General features: G+C 44.8%; 1 protein-coding gene across 1 annotated transcript in view; it reads left to right on the top strand.

The window, feature by feature from the left end:
- LOC308665564 (BPI fold-containing family B member 3-like) overlaps positions 1–10191 on the top strand; it is a gene marked incomplete at its 5' end in the record, with an annotated part of 28531 nt that extends 18340 nt beyond the window's left edge. Inside the window, 5 exons of the mRNA XM_081323628.1 lie at positions 1789–1856; positions 3185–3221; positions 4262–4325; positions 8736–8812; positions 9978–10191. Of these exons, the coding sequence (XP_081179754.1) occupies positions 1789–1856; positions 3185–3221; positions 4262–4325; positions 8736–8812; positions 9978–10010 (279 nt within the window). The 3' untranslated portion in view covers positions 10011–10191. The remainder of the gene's footprint in view (positions 1–1788; positions 1857–3184; positions 3222–4261; positions 4326–8735; positions 8813–9977) is intronic.
- Positions 10192–17939: the final 7748 nt, after the last annotated feature.

Here is a 17939-nt window from a genome sequence, read left to right as displayed (position 1 = left end):
TCCCAAAGGTCATATCCTCCTTCCCTGGGGTTGGGGCTGATGAGTGTTGGATTTTTTTTTTTTGGTGTGAGGGGTTGTTGATTCTAGGGATCTTTGTCTTTCTAATCCCATCAGTTTCCTGGCTCCAGTCTTTCTGACAAGATTGTCACATCTGCATTTCGGCAGACCTGGTTTCTGTTTGGGGCAGAGAGACTGGAGGGGGGGCACGTTGGTTTTTGCCTTTAACCTCATAATAGTAAAGTTGGAAGGGACCTTGGGGGTCATCTAGTTCAACCCCCTGCTCAGGCAGGAAACCCTATATCATTTCAGACAAATGGCTGTCCAGTCTCTTCTTAAAAACTTCCAGTATTGGAGCATTCACAGCTTCTGGAGGCAGGTGGTTCCACTGGTTAATCGTTCTCACTGTCAGGAAGTTTCTCCTTAGTTCTAGGTTGCTTCTCTCCTTGGTTAGTTTCCACCAGTTGCTTCTTGTCCTGCCTTTATTCAACTGGACATACCAATTCCAGCAACCATTCTTTATAATCATCTTTGTTGCTCTTCTCTGTACTCTTTCCCTCCTTTGCGGAAATATAATATTCTGCCTTTTTAATATTTCCAAAAATCTTTCTTTCTCTGGATTCTTCCCACCTTGACTTGGAAGGGTCAACAGACAAATGCGCAAGTCTCAACCCCTGATTCCTCAGAGCCTCCTCCTGTTTCTAATCTCTCAGCTTCCTTGCCGCTAATTACCAGCTTTCATTCTCTTTATTCACTGATAAGGGTAGCGGTTGCAGCCAGCGGGACTTGGCGGCTTCCAGGCCCTGCCACCCTATCACAGAAGAAGGTCTTCTGATCCTTGGTGAGCACAATGGGGCTTTCATGGAGTGCCAGGAATGTCGGGGCCCTGCTCAGCTTCTCCCTTTTCAAGAGAGACCCCTTCATTGGAACAGTAAAAATGTGGTTTTCTCTCCTCCGCGAATGGCTGCCTTCCTCTTGAGTTGGGTTCTGGACTGCAGAGAAACGGGGCTTTCTGATCTTCCCGTAGATGACTTGTTGGGAAGCAAGTGTGCTTAATTGGGCACTAATTAAGTGGACATTGAATAGAATGGATTCTTTGAAGCAACATCTAAGAATGTTAAATTCTAAGAAGACCCTTGGTGGAGACAAGGAAGTTGAAGTTCATAGAATAGAATAGAGCTGGGTAGGACCTTGGAGGTCTTCTACTCCAGCCCCCTTCTCAAGCAGGAGGACCTATATCGTCTCAGAGAAGTGACTGTCTGGCCTTTTCTTAAAAACCACCAGTGATGGAGCCCCCACGATTTCTGAAGGCAACTTCTGTTCCACTGGTTGATTGTCCTCACTGTTAGGAAGTTTCTCCTTAATTCCAGGTTGCTTCTCTCTTTGGTCATTTTTCCAACCGTTCTTTCTCGTCCTTCCCTCTGGTGCTTTTGGAGAATAATTTGACCCCCTCTTCTTTGTGGCAGCCCCTCAAATACTGGAACACTGCTATCATTTCCTCCCTATTTCCTCTTTTCTTTAGACTAGCCAAACCCAAGTCCTGCAGCCGTTCTTCGTATGTTTTAGTCTCCAGGCCTTGGATCATCTTAGATGCTCTTCTCTGGATTTTTTTTCCCAAACTCTCAACATCTTTTTTGTAGTATGGTGACTAAAACTGGCTGCAGTATTCCAGGTGTGGCCTCACTAGGGTTTTGTAAAGCGGTACTAATACCTCACGTGATCTTGATTCTATGCCACTGTTTATACAACCCAGGATTGCATTAGCTTTTTGGGTTGATGTTGTGATTACAGAATATCAGCCTGAGCGGAAGCTTCAGTGTTACACGAACCAAGCTGGGAATCTCTCTCGCCTTGGAAAGGTAAGCAAACTCTTAATCACTGACGATGGGATTGTGACCTTCGGACTAACAGGGCCCCTTATTTATAGATATGCCTGGCGTATTTGAGGGTGATGTGTCCTTCATCCCAATTCAGAAGAACAGAACAATAGAGTTGGAAGGGACCTTGGAGGTCTTCTAGTCCAGCCCCCTGCTCAAGCAGGAGACCCTACAGTATTCCAGGGGTATCAAACTCAATTTCATTGAGGGCCGCATCAGCATTGCGGTTGCCCTCAGGGGGCCGGGTGGGTGTGGCCTGGGTGGGCGTGGCCTACTGGGTGGGCGTGGCCAGAGTGCATATGGCCTACTGGGTGGGCGTGGCCAGCTCTACCTCGTTCGCATCAAGGGTGCCTATGGGGGCCTGGGCAGGAGTGGGACAGATCTGAGGGTCTCTGGCAGAAGGAGGGTCTCTGGGCCAGGGCCAAGGCAGTGGGGGCCGTTCCCTCACTGTTGCCAGGATGGCTTCGCGGGCCACATGAAACCACTTCGCGGGCCGGATCCGGGCCCCCCGTGCCTTGTGTTTGATATGTCTGCCCTATACCATTCCAGACAAATGGATGTGCAATCTCTTCTTTAAAGCCTCCGGTGATGGAGCAACCCACAGCTTCTGGTGGCAAGCCGTTCCCCTGATTAACTGTTCTCCCAGTCACAAAATTTAATTCTGGGTGGTTTCTCTCCTTGATTAGGGGCTAATTTTCTCTCCTTGGCAATGTCCCCTCCGTTGCTTCTTGTCCTGCCTTCAGATCCTTTGGAGAATAGGTGGACACCCCCCCCTCTTCTTTGTGGCAGCCCCTCAAGTATTGGAAGGCTGCTATTAAGTCACCCCTGGTCCTTCTCTCTGTTAGACAGAAGAACAGAAGAACAGATTTGGAAGGGGCCTTGGGGGTCTTCTAGTCCAGCCCCCTGTTCGGGCAGGAGACCCTGTGCTATTCCAGACAAGTGGTTGTCCAATCTCCTCTTTAAAAATCCTCCAGTGTGGGAGCAGCCACAACCTGTTCAGCGTGGATAGGAGAATTTCCAACCAGTAGAGGGTTTGCAGGAATTGGGTCCGCCTAGAGGGAAAAGGAAGGCTGGGGTGGCGTGGTAGCATCTTCCAATATTTGAGGGGCTGCCCCAAAGGAGAGGAAGTCAAGCTCTTCTCCAAAGCAGACCTGGAGTTGCAGCCCACAAGTCTTAAAGTTGCCAGGTTTAGGAGACCCCTGACTGGAGCTGCGCTGGTCAGGTGCTCCTGGCCTCCTGGCGCCTGACCTCTGTGGCCTGTTCGGACACATCAGATGTCTTATAAATGTCTTTATAAATCCTTTTCACAGCGTCTCCCTGGATGTCTCTGAGCTGGGCTCCTTGGACGTAAGTCTGTCTCCTGCCACTTATTTGCAAGAGAAACGCTAGAAGATATATTTTCATTGATCAGGCGAATTAGAAATATCTGGGTGGAGGCTTGAGGCTCTTATTAGAGAGAGTGTGAGTTCTAGTCCCGCCTTAGGCATGAAAGATGGCTGGGTGACTTTGGGCCAATCACCAGGAGACGGTGAGTTCTAGTCCCGCCTTAGGCATGGAAGATGGCTGGTTAACTTTGGGCCAATCACCAGGAGATGGTGAGTTCTAGTCCCCCCTTAGGTATGAAAGATGGCTGGGTGACTTTGTGCCAATCACCAGGAGACGGTGAGTTCTAGCCCCGCCTTAGGCATGAAAGGTGGCTGGGTGACTTTGGGCCAATCACCAGGAGACGGTGAGTTCTAGTCCCCCCTTAGGCAGAAAAGCCAGCTGGGCGACTTGAGGCCAATCACCAGGAGATGGAGAGTTCTAGTTCTGCCCCTGATATTAAAGCCAGCTGGGTGACTTTGGCTCCGTCTCTTCCTCTCTCAATGCAACCCACTTCACAGGGTTGTTGTTGTGGGGAAAATAGGGTGAGGATGGTGTGTCAGATAAGTTCGCCGCCCAGAGTTATTTATAAAGTAATAAAGACAGAATATAAAACAAATGTCACTTTTTTCAGTGCTGCCATAAATTCAAATTGAGTTGTCGTAAGCTGAGGACTCCCTCTATATGAATAAATAATGGGAATCAGACCTTTCGTTAGCTAATTATGACTTCCAGGATCTGCAAGGATAGGGGAGCGATGTGCCTGGGGATTTATTTATTAAATTTATATCTTACCCCAGTGCAACACTCTAACTCCAGGCAGCTTCCAATATTAAAAAGATAACCCTTGGCAAATAAAACACCACACAAATATACAACACAACACCCTAGCTAAAAAAAAGAAGGGGTGGGGGGCATCGTGCTGGGGAGTCAGCCACCCAACATTTTAAATATAGCCTATCTGCTACTAATTGCAAAATCCTGTTGGAAAAAATAGAAATAATTCCCCCCCCTTTTTTTTGCAGGAAAATGCCCTTAAAAACTGGATCACGAGCATCCTCCAGATTGGGTATCTGCCTCTGATTAACGGTAGGACGTCTGGATTTCTGTCACGGAGTTGCACTGCGATAATTGTGTTGTGAGCTAGGTCTTTTTCCAAGGGGGGGGGAGGCCAGTTACACGATGCGCTTTATAGAGCAGTGTCATCATGGAAACGACACACATTAAGTGATTTGCAAAAAAAACATAGGTGACATCACTGTGGCTTCTTCTTTTTTATTGAAAAGTTTTAAAATACATTTTTGAAACATATACCCCATCTACCCCACCCCTCTCCCCATCCCTCCCATCCCAACAACCCCCCCCCAACTTCCCAGAGCCGAATACAGGGTATTACATCATACAATCTTACTCTAAAATATTCTAATTACTATAATTACTCTTTGAACCCTATCACACTTTAACTCTCCTTAGCCATAGAAAAGAAAAATAATATAGCCTCTAATTACAATAACTAATAACTTTTGTTGTTGTTAGTTGCGAAGTCGTGTCCGACCCATCGCGACCCTATGGACAATGTTCCTCCAGGCTTTCCTGTCCTCTACCATCTTCTGGAGTCCAGTTAAGCTCACGCCTACTGCTTCAGTGACTCCATCCAGCCACCTCATTCTCTGTCGTCCCCTTTTTCTAGTGCCCTCAATCTTTCCCAGCATTAGGCTCTTCTCCAGTGAGTCCTTCCTTCTCATTAGGTGGCCAAAGTATTTGAGTTTTAGCTTCAGGATCTGGCCTTCTAAAGAGCAGTCAGGGTTGATCTCCTCTAGGACTGACCGGTTTGATCGCCTTGCGGTCCAAGGGACTCGCAGGAGTCTTCTCCAGCACCAGAGTTCAAAGGCCTCCATTCTTTGGCGCTCAGCCTTTCTTGTGGTCCAACTTTCACAGCCATACATTGCAACTGGGAAGACCATAGCGTTGACTATACGCACTTTTGTTGACAGGGTGATGTCTCTGCTTTTTAGTGTGCTGTCTAGATTTGCCATGGCTTTCCTCCCCAGGAGCAAGCGTCTTTTAATTTCTTGGCTACGGCCCCCATCTGCAGTGATCTTGGAGCCCAGGAAAATAAAATCTGTCACTACCTCCATTTCTTCCCCATCTATTTGCCAGGAATTAAGAGGGCCGGATGCCATGATCTTAGTTTTCTTAATGTTTAGTTTCAACCCAACTTTTGCACTCTCCTTCTTCACTCGCAACAAGAGACTCTTCAGTTCCTCTTCACTTTCTGCCATTAGAGTGGTATCATCTGCATATCTTAGGTTGTTGATATTTCTTCCAGCAATCTTAATTCCAACTTTTGATTCATCTAGCCCTGCCTTTCTCATGATGTGCTCTGCATATAAGTTAAATAGGCAAGGTGACAGTATACAGCCTTGCCGGACTCCTTTCCCAATTTTGAACCAATCAGTGGTTCCGTGTCCAGTTCTCACTGTTGCTTCTTGGCCCACATATAGGTTTCTCAAGAGACAAATAAGATGTTCTGGTACTCCCATCTCTTTAAGAACTTGCCACAGTTTGTTATGATCCACACAATCAAAGGCTTTAGCATAGTCAATGAAGCAGAAGTAGATGTTTTTCTGGAACTCTCTAGCTTTTTCCATGATCCAGCGTATGTTGGCAATTTGATCTCTAGTTCCTCTGCCTCTTCGAAATCCTGCCTGTACTTCTGGTAGTTCTCGATCCACATACTGCTGGAGTCTAGCTTGTAGGATTTTAAGCATAACTTTACTATAGCATGAGAAATGAGTGCAATGGTGCGATAGTTTGAACATTCTTTGGCACTGCCTTTCTTTGGAATTGGAATGTAAACTGATCTTTTCCAATCCTGTGGCCACTGTTGAGTTTTCCAAATTTGCTGGAAAATTGAGTGTAGCACTTTTACTGCATCGTCTTTTAAGATTTTGAATAGCTCAGCTGGAATACTGTCACCTCCACTAGCTTTGTTGTTGCTCAGCTTTTCTAAGGCCCACTTCACTTCACATTCTAGGATGTCTGGCTCGAGGTCAGTGACCACCTCATTGTGATTATCAGGGACGTTAAGCTCATTCTTGTATAGTTCTTCTGTGTAATTTTGCCATCTCTTCTTAATCTCTTCTGCCTCTGTTAGGTCCCTGCCATTTTGGTCCTTTATCATGCCCATTTTTGCATTGAACGTTCCCTTCATCTCTCCAATTTTCTTGAAAAGATCTCTGGTCCTCCCTATTCTATTGTTTTCTTCTATTTCTTTGCACTGTTCATTTAAGAAGTCATTCTTATCTCTTCTAGCTATTCTCTGGAATTCTGCATTCAATTGGGCGTATCTTTCTTTTTCTCCCTTGCCTTTTGCTTCCCTCCTTTCCTCAGCTATTTGCAAAGCTTCCTCAGACAGCCATTTTGCTTTCTTGCATTTCTTTTTCTTTGGGATGGTTTTGGTTGCTACCTGTTGTACAATGTTGCGAACCTCTGTCCATAGTTCTTCAGGCACCCTGTCTATCAGATCTAATTCCTTAAATCTATTTGTCACCTCTACTGTATATTCAACAGGGATATGATTTAATTCATACCTGACTGGCCTAGTGCTTTTCCCTACTTTCTTCAGTTTAAGCCTAAACTTTGCAACAAGAAGCTCATGGCCTGAGCCACAGTCAGCTCCTGGTCTTGTTTTTATTGACTGTATAGAGCTTCTCCATCTTTGGCTGCAGAGCATATAGTCAATCTGATTTCTGTGTTGACCGTCTGGTGATGTCCATGTGTAGAGCCGTCTCTTGGGTTGTTGGAAAAGAGTGTTTGCTATGACCATCGTATTCTCTTGACAAAATTCTATCAGCCTGTGCCCTGCTTCATTTTGTACTCCAAGGCCAAACTTGCCTGTTATTCCGGTTATCTTTTGGCTTCCTACTTTAGCATTCCAATCTCCCATTATGATAAGGACATCATTTTGGGGTGTTAGTTCTATAAGGTGCTGTAGGGCTTCATAGAACCGGTCAATTTCATCCTCTTCAGCACGGGTGGTTGGGGCATAGACTTGGACTACTGTGATATTGAATGGTTTGCCTTGGATTCGAACTGAGATCATTCTGTCATTTTGAGGATTGTATCCCAGTATTGCTTTTCCTACTCTTTTATTGACTATGAAGGCTACTCCATTTCTTCTGAGGGATTCTTGCCCGCAGTAGTATACCTGATGGTCATCTGAATTAAATTCACCCATTCCTGTCCATTTTAGTTCGCTGATACCTAAGATGTCGATGTTCAGTCTTGTCATCTCTTGTTTGACCACGTCCAGCTTTCCTTGATTCATGGATCTTACATTCCAGGTTCCTATGGAGAAAAAATCTTTACAGCATCGGACTTTCCTTTCACCACCAGACATATCCACAGCTGAGCGTCCTTTCGGCTTTGGCCCAGTCGCTTCATTCTTTCTGGCGCTACTAGTACTAGCCCTCTGCTCTTCCCCAGTAGCATATTGGACGCCTTCCGACCTGAGGGGCTCATCTTCCAGCGTCATATCGTTTTGCCTTTTGGTACTGTCCATAGGGTTTTCATGGCAAAGATACTGGAGTGGGTTGCCATTTCCTTCTCCAGTGGATCACGTTTTGTCAGAACTCTCTGCTATGACCTGTCCGTCTTGGGTGGCCCTGCACGGCATAGCTCATAGCTTCATTGAATTACGCAAGCCCCTTCGCCACGACAAGGCAGTAATCCATGAAGGGGAACTAATAACTATTCAAATGCTAAATGATACTTTGTAGTCCCATATTTGTTCTGAATAAAATCAATTCATCTTTTCCATTCCACTATATATCTCTGTTAGGGACGCGGTGGCTCAGTGGTTTAGGACGCTGAGCTTTTCGATCGGAAGGTCGGCAGTTTGGCGGGTCGAATCCCGAGTGCTGCGTAGCAGAGTGAGCGCCTGTTACTCGTCCCAGCTTCTGCCAACCTAGCAGTTCGAAAGCACGTAAAAAATGCAAGTAGAAAAATAGGGACCACTACGGTGGGAAGGTAACAGCGTTCCGTGCGCCTTTGGCGTCTAGTCATGCCGGCCACATGACCACGGAGACGTCCACGGACAAGCGCTGGCTCTTTGGCTTTGAAACGGAGATGAGCACCGGCCCCTAGAGTTGGAAACGACTAGCACGCATGTGCGGGGGAACCTTTACCTTTATATATCTCTGTTGCGAGTGAACTTTCACATATGCCGAGATTTTAGCCATTTCTGCCAAGTTCGAAACTTTCAAAGTCCATTCTTCAATAGTAGGCAGGTCCTCCTTCTTCCAGTATTGCGCTACCAAAAGTCTTGCAGCTGTTATTAAATTCAACATCAATTTGGTTTCAATAACAGTACAACCAGTGATGATACCCAACAAAAACAATTGTGGTAAAAATCTTATCTTTTTCTTTTTCACTGTGGCTTCTGAGAAACACTTAAGATGTCGGACCTAACTCTGTGGTTTCGTTGCTTCTGTTTAGTTGGCCTGAACATCGGAATCCCACTCCCGAATATCTTCAACCTGAACTTTGCCGACGGCGTTGTTAAAACCCTTGACGTAAGAGATTGTTTATTTCCTAAAGAAAGATTCCCTCAAAGCTGGTGGCCGTTGTCTTCGAGAAATCAGTCACAAGCCACTCAGAACTCTGAAGGGCAAAACGCAATATTTTCACCTCCACATCCAAGTGGAAACTTTACAAAGTGCAAAGTTTATGAAGACCAGAATTTAAATGAGGAAGGAAGGAAGGAAGGAAGGAAGGAAGGAAGGAAGGAAGGAAGAAAGAAAGAAAGAAAGAAAGAAAGAAAGAAAGAAAGAAAGAAAGAAAGAAAGAAAGAAAGAAAGAAAGAAAGAAAGAAAGAAAGAAAGAAAGAAAGAAAGAAAGGGGATGGATGGTGGAAGGAAGGAAGGAAGGAAGGAAGGAGGGAGGGAGGGAGGGAGGGAGGGAAGGAAGGAAGGAAGGAAGAAAGAAAGAAAGAAAGAAAGGGGATGGATGGTGGAAGGAAGGAAGGAAGGAAGGAAAGAAAGAAAGAAAGAAAGAAAGAAAGAAAGAAAGAAAGAAAGAAAGAAAGAAAGAAAGAAAGAAAGAAAGAAAGAAAGAAAGAAAGAAAGAAAGAAAGAAAGAAAGAAAGGGGATGGATGGTGGAAGGAAGGAAGGAAGGAAGGAAGGAGGGAGGGAGGGAGGGAGGGAAGGAAGGAAGGAAGGAAGAAAGAAAGAAAGAAAGAAAGGGGATGGATGGTGGAAGGAAGGAAGGAAGGAAGGAAGAGAAAGAAAGAAAGAAAGAAAGAAAGAAAGAAAGAAAGAAAGAAAGAAAGAAAGAAAGAAAGGAAGGAAGGGGATGGATGGTGGAAGGAAGGAAGGAAGGAAGGAAGGAAGGAAGGAAGGAAGAAAGAAAGAAAGAAAGAAAGAAAGAAATGGGATGGATGGATGGATGGAAGGAAGGAAGGAAGGAAGGAAGGAAGAAAGAAAGAAAGAAAGAAAGAAAGAAAGAAAGAAAGAAAGAAAGAAAGAAAGAAAGAAAGAAAGGGGATGGATGGTGGAAGGAAGGAAGAAAGAAAGAAAGAAAGAAAGAAAGAAAGAAAGAAAGAAAGAAAGAAAGAAAGAAAGAAAGAAAAAAAGGGGATGGATGGAGGGAAGGAAGGAAGGAAGGAAGGAAGGTATCTGTCTTTTGGATCCCTCTGTCTGGCTCACCAATTCTCAGTGCACCTCTTTTCTGCTCTCCAGGAGATGGTGGTGATCAATAAGATCCTTAAATAAGACGCCGAAGGAAGGAACTTCAAGATGAAGGAACTGGCTCTCTTCCCTCAACCTCTTCTTCATTCTAGAAGCTTCTCAAGCTTCTCCAACTTCTCCCCCAGTGGCTCAGTTGCTTCGGTCCCATTCAGACTCCGCTTCCATTTCTTCACCGTGGACCACCTTAGATCTAAAACTGTAGAGATCTACCACCCTCTCTGAGAGGACTTGATTTGCTTGCTCAATAAAAGGTGTTTACAGTGTCTGTGCGTGTCTGTGTTTTCCTCTCTCCCACCAAGTAAACCTGGCCAATCACCAGGAGACGGTGAGTTCTAGTCCCGCCTTAGGCCTGAAAGCAACTGGGTGACTTTGGGCCAATCACCAGGAGACGGTGAGTTCTAGTCCCGCCTTAGGCATGAAGGCCGGCTGGGTGACTTTAGCCAATCACCAGGAGATGGTGAGTTCTAGTCCCACGTTAGGCATGAAAGCAACTGGGTGACTTTGGGCCAATCACCAGGAGATGGTGAGTTCTAGTCCCGCCTTAGGCATGAAGGCCGGCTGGGTGACTTTAGCCAATCACCAGGAGATGGTGAGTTCTAGTCCTGCCTTAGGCATGGAAGATGGCTGGGTGACTTTGGGCCAATCACCAGGAGACGGTGAGAAAGAAGGTTGCAGTTTATGGATGAGGAGAGCCAGACAGAAAGATGGCTCTGGGAAAAACTGACCACATGTAGTAGGGACGGGTGGGGTTTTATACCTTCTTGGGCTTTTGTTTGGAGTTGTTCCTGTGATATGAACTTTGAGTCTGAGTGTGCCTTTCTGATATTCTGATCTTGGTGGGTTAATTCTATTATGTCCCAAAGGTCATATCCTGCTTCCCTGTGGCTGTGGCTGATGACTGTTGGATTTTTGGTGTGAGGGATGGTTGATTCTAGGGATCTTTCTTCCTAATCCCAGTTTCCTGGCTCTAATCTTTCTGACAAGATTATCCCATCTGCATTTCTGCAGACCTGGTTTCTTTTTTTTCCTTTTGTGTGTGTGTGTGTGTGTGAATTTGTTTCTGCCGTTCCTTTTGGGAAATATATTCTGCCTTTTAATATTTCCCCAAAATGTTTATTTCTCTGCGGGGGAGGGGGACTGACTTCCCACACGTGTTACTCACTTAAAAACTGCAGTGATTCACTTAACAACTGTGGCAAGAAAGGTCATAAAATGGGGCAAAACTCACTTAATGACTGTCTCGCTTAGCAAAATAATAATAATAATAATAATAATAATAATAATAATAATAATAATAATAACAACAACAACAACAAAAACAACAACAACAACAACAACAACAACAACAATGCCAAATCCAGTCTGAACATCTGGCTGACTGTGCGATGATCGACAACAACAACAACAACAACAATAATAATAATATAAAGTTGGAAGGGACCTTGGAGGTCATCTAGTCCAACCCCCTGCTCAGGCAGGAAACCCTACACCATTTTGGACAAATGGCTGTCCAGTCTCTTCTTAAAAACCTCCAGTGTTGGAGCACCCACAATTTCTGGGGGCAGGTTGTTCCACCGATTAATTGTCCACACTGTCAGGAAGTTTCTCCTTAGTTCTAGATTGCTTCTCTCCTTGATTAGCTTCCATCCGTTGCTTCTTGTCCTGCTTTCAGGCACTTTGGAGAATAGCTTGACTCCCTCTTCTTTGGGGCAGCCCCTCAAATATTGGAGCACTGCTATCCTGTCCCCCCTGGTCCTTCTCTTCATTAAACTAGACATACCCAATTCCAGCAACCGTTCCCTATATGTTTTAGCCTCCAGTCCCCTAATCATCTTTGTGGCTCTTCTCTGCACTCTTTCTAGAGTCTCAACATCTTTTTTACATCATGGCGACCAAAACTGGATACAGTATTCCAAGTGTGGCCTTATTCAAGGCCTTGTAAAGCGCTACTAACACTTCACGTGATCTCGATTCTATCCCTCTGTTAATGCAGCCTAGCAAGGTGTTGGCTTGGCTTTTTTGGCAGCTGCAGCACATGGCTGGCTCCTATTTAATTTAATTCTTGGCCCGAATTGTGGTGGTAAGCCAAGGACTACTTGAACCTAATCAGATGTTTACAGGAAAAAGATTAGGTATTTTTCTTGGTTTAATCTGGAAAGTGAGCTAATGAGCATTAAGACTGCTTGTGTCTGGACAGCTAATCCTCCTTGTTATGCAAAGACGGAAGCATTTACAAGTTTTATCTCGCCGGGGTCTTAAGTGTTCAGTTTAGAAGGACAAGGATACCTTTTGTGGCCCGGCGAGAGTTGAAGGAGAAGCTGACCTGAATCTCAACAGCTTTTAGCCTCCCTTGGAGAACCCAAAGGTGTCAAAACCAGTCCTCCATTAGCTCAGTATCTGTGGGAGGGCCATCACCCATTTCTCAAAACAATGTTTGCATTAAGGAGACAGGAAATCTGGGCTAAACCAGACTTTGTGGTGCCTCAAATGGACCTACCCACCCCCCCGCCCCCGTCTAGAGAAAGCTTTGATTGGCTTCAGATCGAGACCATATTTCGAAATCTTGGGCTGGCTCCCAAGTTACCTCAATCAATAAGAGTAGAATACAGCTGGAAGGGGCCTTGGAGGTCTTCTAGTCCAGCCCCCTGCTCCAGCACGAGAACCTATACTATTTTAGACAAGTGACTGCCACCAGAAGTTGTGCTCCATCACTGGAGGTTTTCAAGAAGGGACTGTACAGCCATGGTGCAGCCTTGGTGGAGCAGTGGGCTAATGCCTCCTTAAGTAACACCAGCTGCCTGCAATTAGTGCAGGTTCACATCCCACCAGGCTCAAGGTTGACTCAGCCTTCCATCCTTCCGAGGTAGGTAAAATGAGGACCCAGATTGTTGGGGGCAATTAAGCTGACTTTGTAATAATGCCGCTTGGGGTGTGTGTGTGAAAGCCCTAATAAGCAGGCATATACATAGAATGAAGGCTACTGCTAAGTTTGTAAGCCGCCCTGAGTCTTCGGAGAAGGGCAGGATATAAATGGAATTAAAATAAAATAAATAAATAAATATACATAGAATGAAGGCTACTGCTAAGCTTGTAAGCCGCCCTGAGTCTTTGGAGAAGGGCGGGATATAAATGGAATTAAAATAAAATAAAATAAATAAATAAAAAATTTGTCTGCAATGGTATCCGGTCTCCTGCTTGAGCAGGGGGTTGGACTAGATAACCTCCGAGGTCCCGTCTTATTCTATTATTTTTATGTTCTACGTTCCAAGTGTGGTCTCACTAGTGTGATATAAAGTGGTACTAGAACGTCATGTGATCTTGATTCTATCCTTCTGTTGATGCTGCCTAGGACTGTGTTGGCTTTTTTGGCAGCTTCAGGACACGGCTGGCTCATATTTAAGTGGTCGTCCACTAGGACTCCTACATAGCTACGTAGCTATGTATCCATAGCTATGTAGCTACATAGCACAACTGGCTGGTGAATTCTAGGAGTTGAAGTCCAGATGTCTTCAATTTGCAGATTTGAACCAGACTAGAGTCACACGATATTCCCAGTAGTTTAAAATTACTATAAATTAATGGGATGTGCCAATAAGACCGCTTTTTCTATAATTCACCTGATGAAACATGTAGTCTGAACCCATTCTGAGTTTCCCTTATCATGATTGGTTAGATCTGTGGCTACTGGTCAGCTTTCCCCTTCTCTGGGCTTGCACCCTGATGTCACAGGGACAAATGTTGTGGATTGTCACAGGAAACACCGACAACACAGTTGTCTCTTGAAAAGCATCTTTGGGACAACTGTGAGCTGCATGATGGAGAATCTCCATAGGCTTCTAAAGACTTTGTTGGAAGAAAAGTCTTCATCATGGTTCTATCCAAGCTGGGAATAAACAACGTGGCGGCTGCTTCAGGAAGAAGGTTGTAGTTTATTGAAGAGGTGAGCCAGACAGGAAGACGGCTCAGGAAGAAAAAAAAAAGGGTCGAGCACATGTAGGGAGTGTGTTTTTATACCCTCTGGAGCTTTTTGTTTGAAGCTGTTTCCTGTTCCTGTTTGAGGCTATTTCCTGTGTCATGAACTTTTGATCTGAGTCTGAGTGTGCCTTTCTGGTATTCTGATGGTCATGGGTTAATCTTATTATGTCCAAAGGTCATAATAGAGCTGGGCTGATGACTCTTTAGATGGGGTATGTAGACTTTAGGCCTTTGTCTTCTTAATCTCCCAGCTGGGGGCCTGCAACCTTCCTGGATTTACATCTGCATTTCTACAGAGCTGGTTTCCGCTTGGGGGAGGGAGACTTGGGGCTATTAAGAAAAACTGGGCATGCTTTTCTGCCACTTTGAGAAAATATATTTTACTGCCCTTTTAATATTTCCTTCTCTGGGGGGGGCTGACTTCCCACAACATCTTCACAGATGATCCCCTTTTCCATAAGTGGGGGTGGAGGACAAAGTTGCAGAATTGAGGGCCTCCCCAAGTAGACATTTCTTCTAGTGAAAAAACCACTTTCTTACTATATTACAAAAAAAGATGTTGAGACCTTGGGAAAAGTTCAGAGAGGAGCAAATAAGATGATCCAAGGCCTGGAGACTAAAACAGACGAAGAACGGCTATGGGACCTGGGTATGGCCAGTCTAAAGAAAAAGAAGAAATAAGGGAGACATGATAGCAGCATTCCAGTATTTGAGGGGCTGCCACAAAGAAGAGGAGGGGGTCACGTTATTCTCCAAAGCACCAGAGGGCAGGACGAGAAACAATGGTTGGAAACTGATCAAAGAGAGAAGCAACCTGGAATTAAGGAGAAACTTCCTGACAGTGAGGACAATCAACCAGTGGAACAGCTTGCCACCAGAAATCGTGGGTGCTGCTTCATCATTGGAGGTTTTAAGAAGAGACTGGATAGTCACCTGTCTGAGATGGTATAGGTTCTCCTGCTTGCGCAGGGGGCTGGACTAGAAGACCTCCAAGGTCCCAACACTGTTATTCTATTCTATTCTATTCTATTCTATTCTATTCTATTCTATTCTATTCTATTCTATTCTATTCTATTCTATTCTATTCTATTCTATTCTATTCTATTCTATTCTATTCTATTCTATTCTTATTTCTTTATTCTATTCTATTCTATTCTATTCTATTCTATTCTATTCTATTCTATTCTATTCTATTCTATTCTATTCTATTCTATTCTATTCTATTCTATTCTTTCATTCCATTCCATATATCCTATTCCTTTCTGCACGGTATTTTCTATTCTATTCTATTCTATTCTATTCTATTCTATTCTATTCTATTCTATTCTATTCTATTCTATTCTATTCTATTCTATTCTATTCTATTCTATTCTATTCTATTCTATTCTCTAGTGAAAAAAACTTCTATCCCTCCTATTGGACAGAGACAAATGAATCACAGATTGTGGAACTGGCTGGGCATTTGATACCTCTGGCTTAACAGAATTACAACTCATTACAAAGGCTGAACTTTGAGAAATCAGATAAAAAGAGAAGAGTGAGCCCATTATGCCCAGATCCCTGGCACCCAGTCCATGACCACCCACTGCTTGCTGTTGATATAAATGGTGGCGCCACTGCTATAGTTCTAGAACCTGGAGAAGGAGGAGGTGAGGCGGCTATGAACAGCCTAGAAATTGACTGAAAGTTAGCAAGCCAAGATTCTCCACTCTCCATTAGCCAGGTAAAGTGGGGGGTGGGTGGGGGTGGGGCTGGCTGGGTGAGGTTCTTTGGTTTATTTCTTTGATTTCTTTATTATTATTTTTCTGCCGCCCATCTCCTCGATACGTTGACTCTGAGCTGCCCACAGATCAATCAATCAGAATAGAGCTGGAAGGGACCTTGGAGGTCTTCTAGTCCAACCCCCTGCTCTAGCAGGAGAGCCTAGACCATGGGTAGGCAACCTCGGCTCTTTTATGACTCATGGACTTCAACTCCCAGAATTCCTGAGTCAGCTATGCTGACTCAGGAATTCTGGGAGTTGAAGTCCATGAGTCATAAAAGAGCCAAGGTTGCTTACCCATGGCCTAGACCATTCCAGAGGCTGTCCATAAATTCCACCTAATTTATGATGAAGTGGCTATTCATCATAAAAAGATGAAGAGATAAATTGTAGAAATTTTAAAACTATGCAAATTAAAAAAAAACTTAGAAACTATGCAGAAAACCAGGAATCTTGAGATGGACGGTAAAGGCCTTCTTACCCTGTCAATCACCTCTTCATCAAAATTGCCAAATTATAATTTTGAATAGGAACGAGATATTTATTGCGTCCGCATGCAAATCCTAATAACCCAATTTACTTAGCTCAGAAGCCTTTGATTGTGTGGATCATAACAAACTCTGGCAAGTCCTCAAAGAGATGGGCATACCAGACCATCTTATTTGCCTCTTGAGAAATCTATATGCGGGCCAAGAAGCAACAGTGAGAACTGGACACGGAACCACTGATTGGTTCAAAATTGGGAAAGGAGTCCGGCAAGGCTGTATACTGTCGCCTTGCCTATTTAACTTATATGCAGAGCACATCATGAGAAAGGCAGGGCTAGATGAATCAAAAGTTGGAATTAAGATTGCCGGAAGAAATATCAACAACCTAAGATATGCAGATGATACCATTCTAATGGCAGAAAGTGAAGAAGAACTAAAGAGCCTCTTGTTGCGGGTGAAGAAGGAGAGTGCAAAACTTGGGTTGAAACTAAACATTAAGAAAACCAAGATCATGGCATCTGGCCCTCTCAATTCCTGGCAAATAGATGGGGAAGAAATGGAGGTAGTGACAGATTTTATTTTCCTGGGCTCCAAGATCACTGCAGATGGGGACTGTAGCCAAGAAATTAAAAGACGCTTGCTCCTCAGGAGGAAAGCCATGGCAAATCTAGACAGCACACTAAAAAGCAGAGACATCACCCTGTCAACAAAAGTGCGTATAGTCAAGGCTATGGTCTTCCCAGTTGCAATGTATGGCAGTGAAAGTTGGACCATAAGAAAGGCTGAGCGCCAAAGAATTGAGGCCTTTGAACTATGGTGCTGGAGAAGACTCCTGTGAATTCCTTGGACTGCAAGGAGATCAAACCGGTCAGTCCTAGAGGAGATCAACCCTGACTGCTCTTTAGAAGGCCAGATCCTGAAGCTAAAACTCAAATCCTTTGGCCACCTAATGAGAAGGAAGGACTCACTGGAGAAGAGCCTAATGCTGGGAAAGGTTGAGGGCAATAGAAGAAGGGGACGACAGAGAAGGAGGTGGCTGGATGGAGTCACTGAAGCAGGAGGCGTGAGCTTAAATGGACTCCAGAAGATGGTAGAGGACAGGAAGGCCTGGAGGAACGTTGTCCATAGGGTCACGATGGGTCAGACACGACTTCGCAGCTAACAACAACAACTTAGCTCGGGACCCACAGTTCAGAATTACAGAATAACAGAGTTGGAAGGGACCTTGGAGGTCTTCTAGTCCAGTCCCCTGCTCAAGCAGGAGACCCTAGACCAGGGGTGGGGAACCTTGGCAATTTTATGACTCGTGGACTTCAACTCCCAGAATTCCTGAGCCAGCCATGCTGAGGGGAAAGGGAGAGGTTTTCAAGCCGAGCCATGCTGGCTCAGGAATTCTGGGAGTTGAAGTCCACCAGTCATAAAAGAGCCAAGGTTGCCTACCCCTGCCCTAGACCATCCTGGACCAATGGTTGTCCTGTCTCTTCGTGAAAACCTCCAGTGATGGAGCACCCACAACTTCTGGAGTTCAATCCTAAGCTACAAATATTATGTTGGTAGAATGTACTTAATTGAATTCCAAATTTATCTAAATGGCAGCCAATTAAATATGGATTTTGTCCTTGACTTGCACTTGTGGGGGGGGGATGCAAATGCCCCAGAAACATCGGATAAAGGCTACTCAAAATCAGGGGTCCCCAACCGGTGGGCCGTGGGTACTGGGCCATGAGC

This window comes from Vipera berus, assembly GCF_964194415.1.
Source record: "Vipera berus genome assembly, chromosome: 3".
Taxonomy (NCBI): domain Eukaryota; kingdom Metazoa; phylum Chordata; class Lepidosauria; order Squamata; family Viperidae; genus Vipera; species Vipera berus.
Note: the sequence above shows the minus strand (reverse complement) of the source record. Positions and strands in the feature narration are given on the sequence as shown.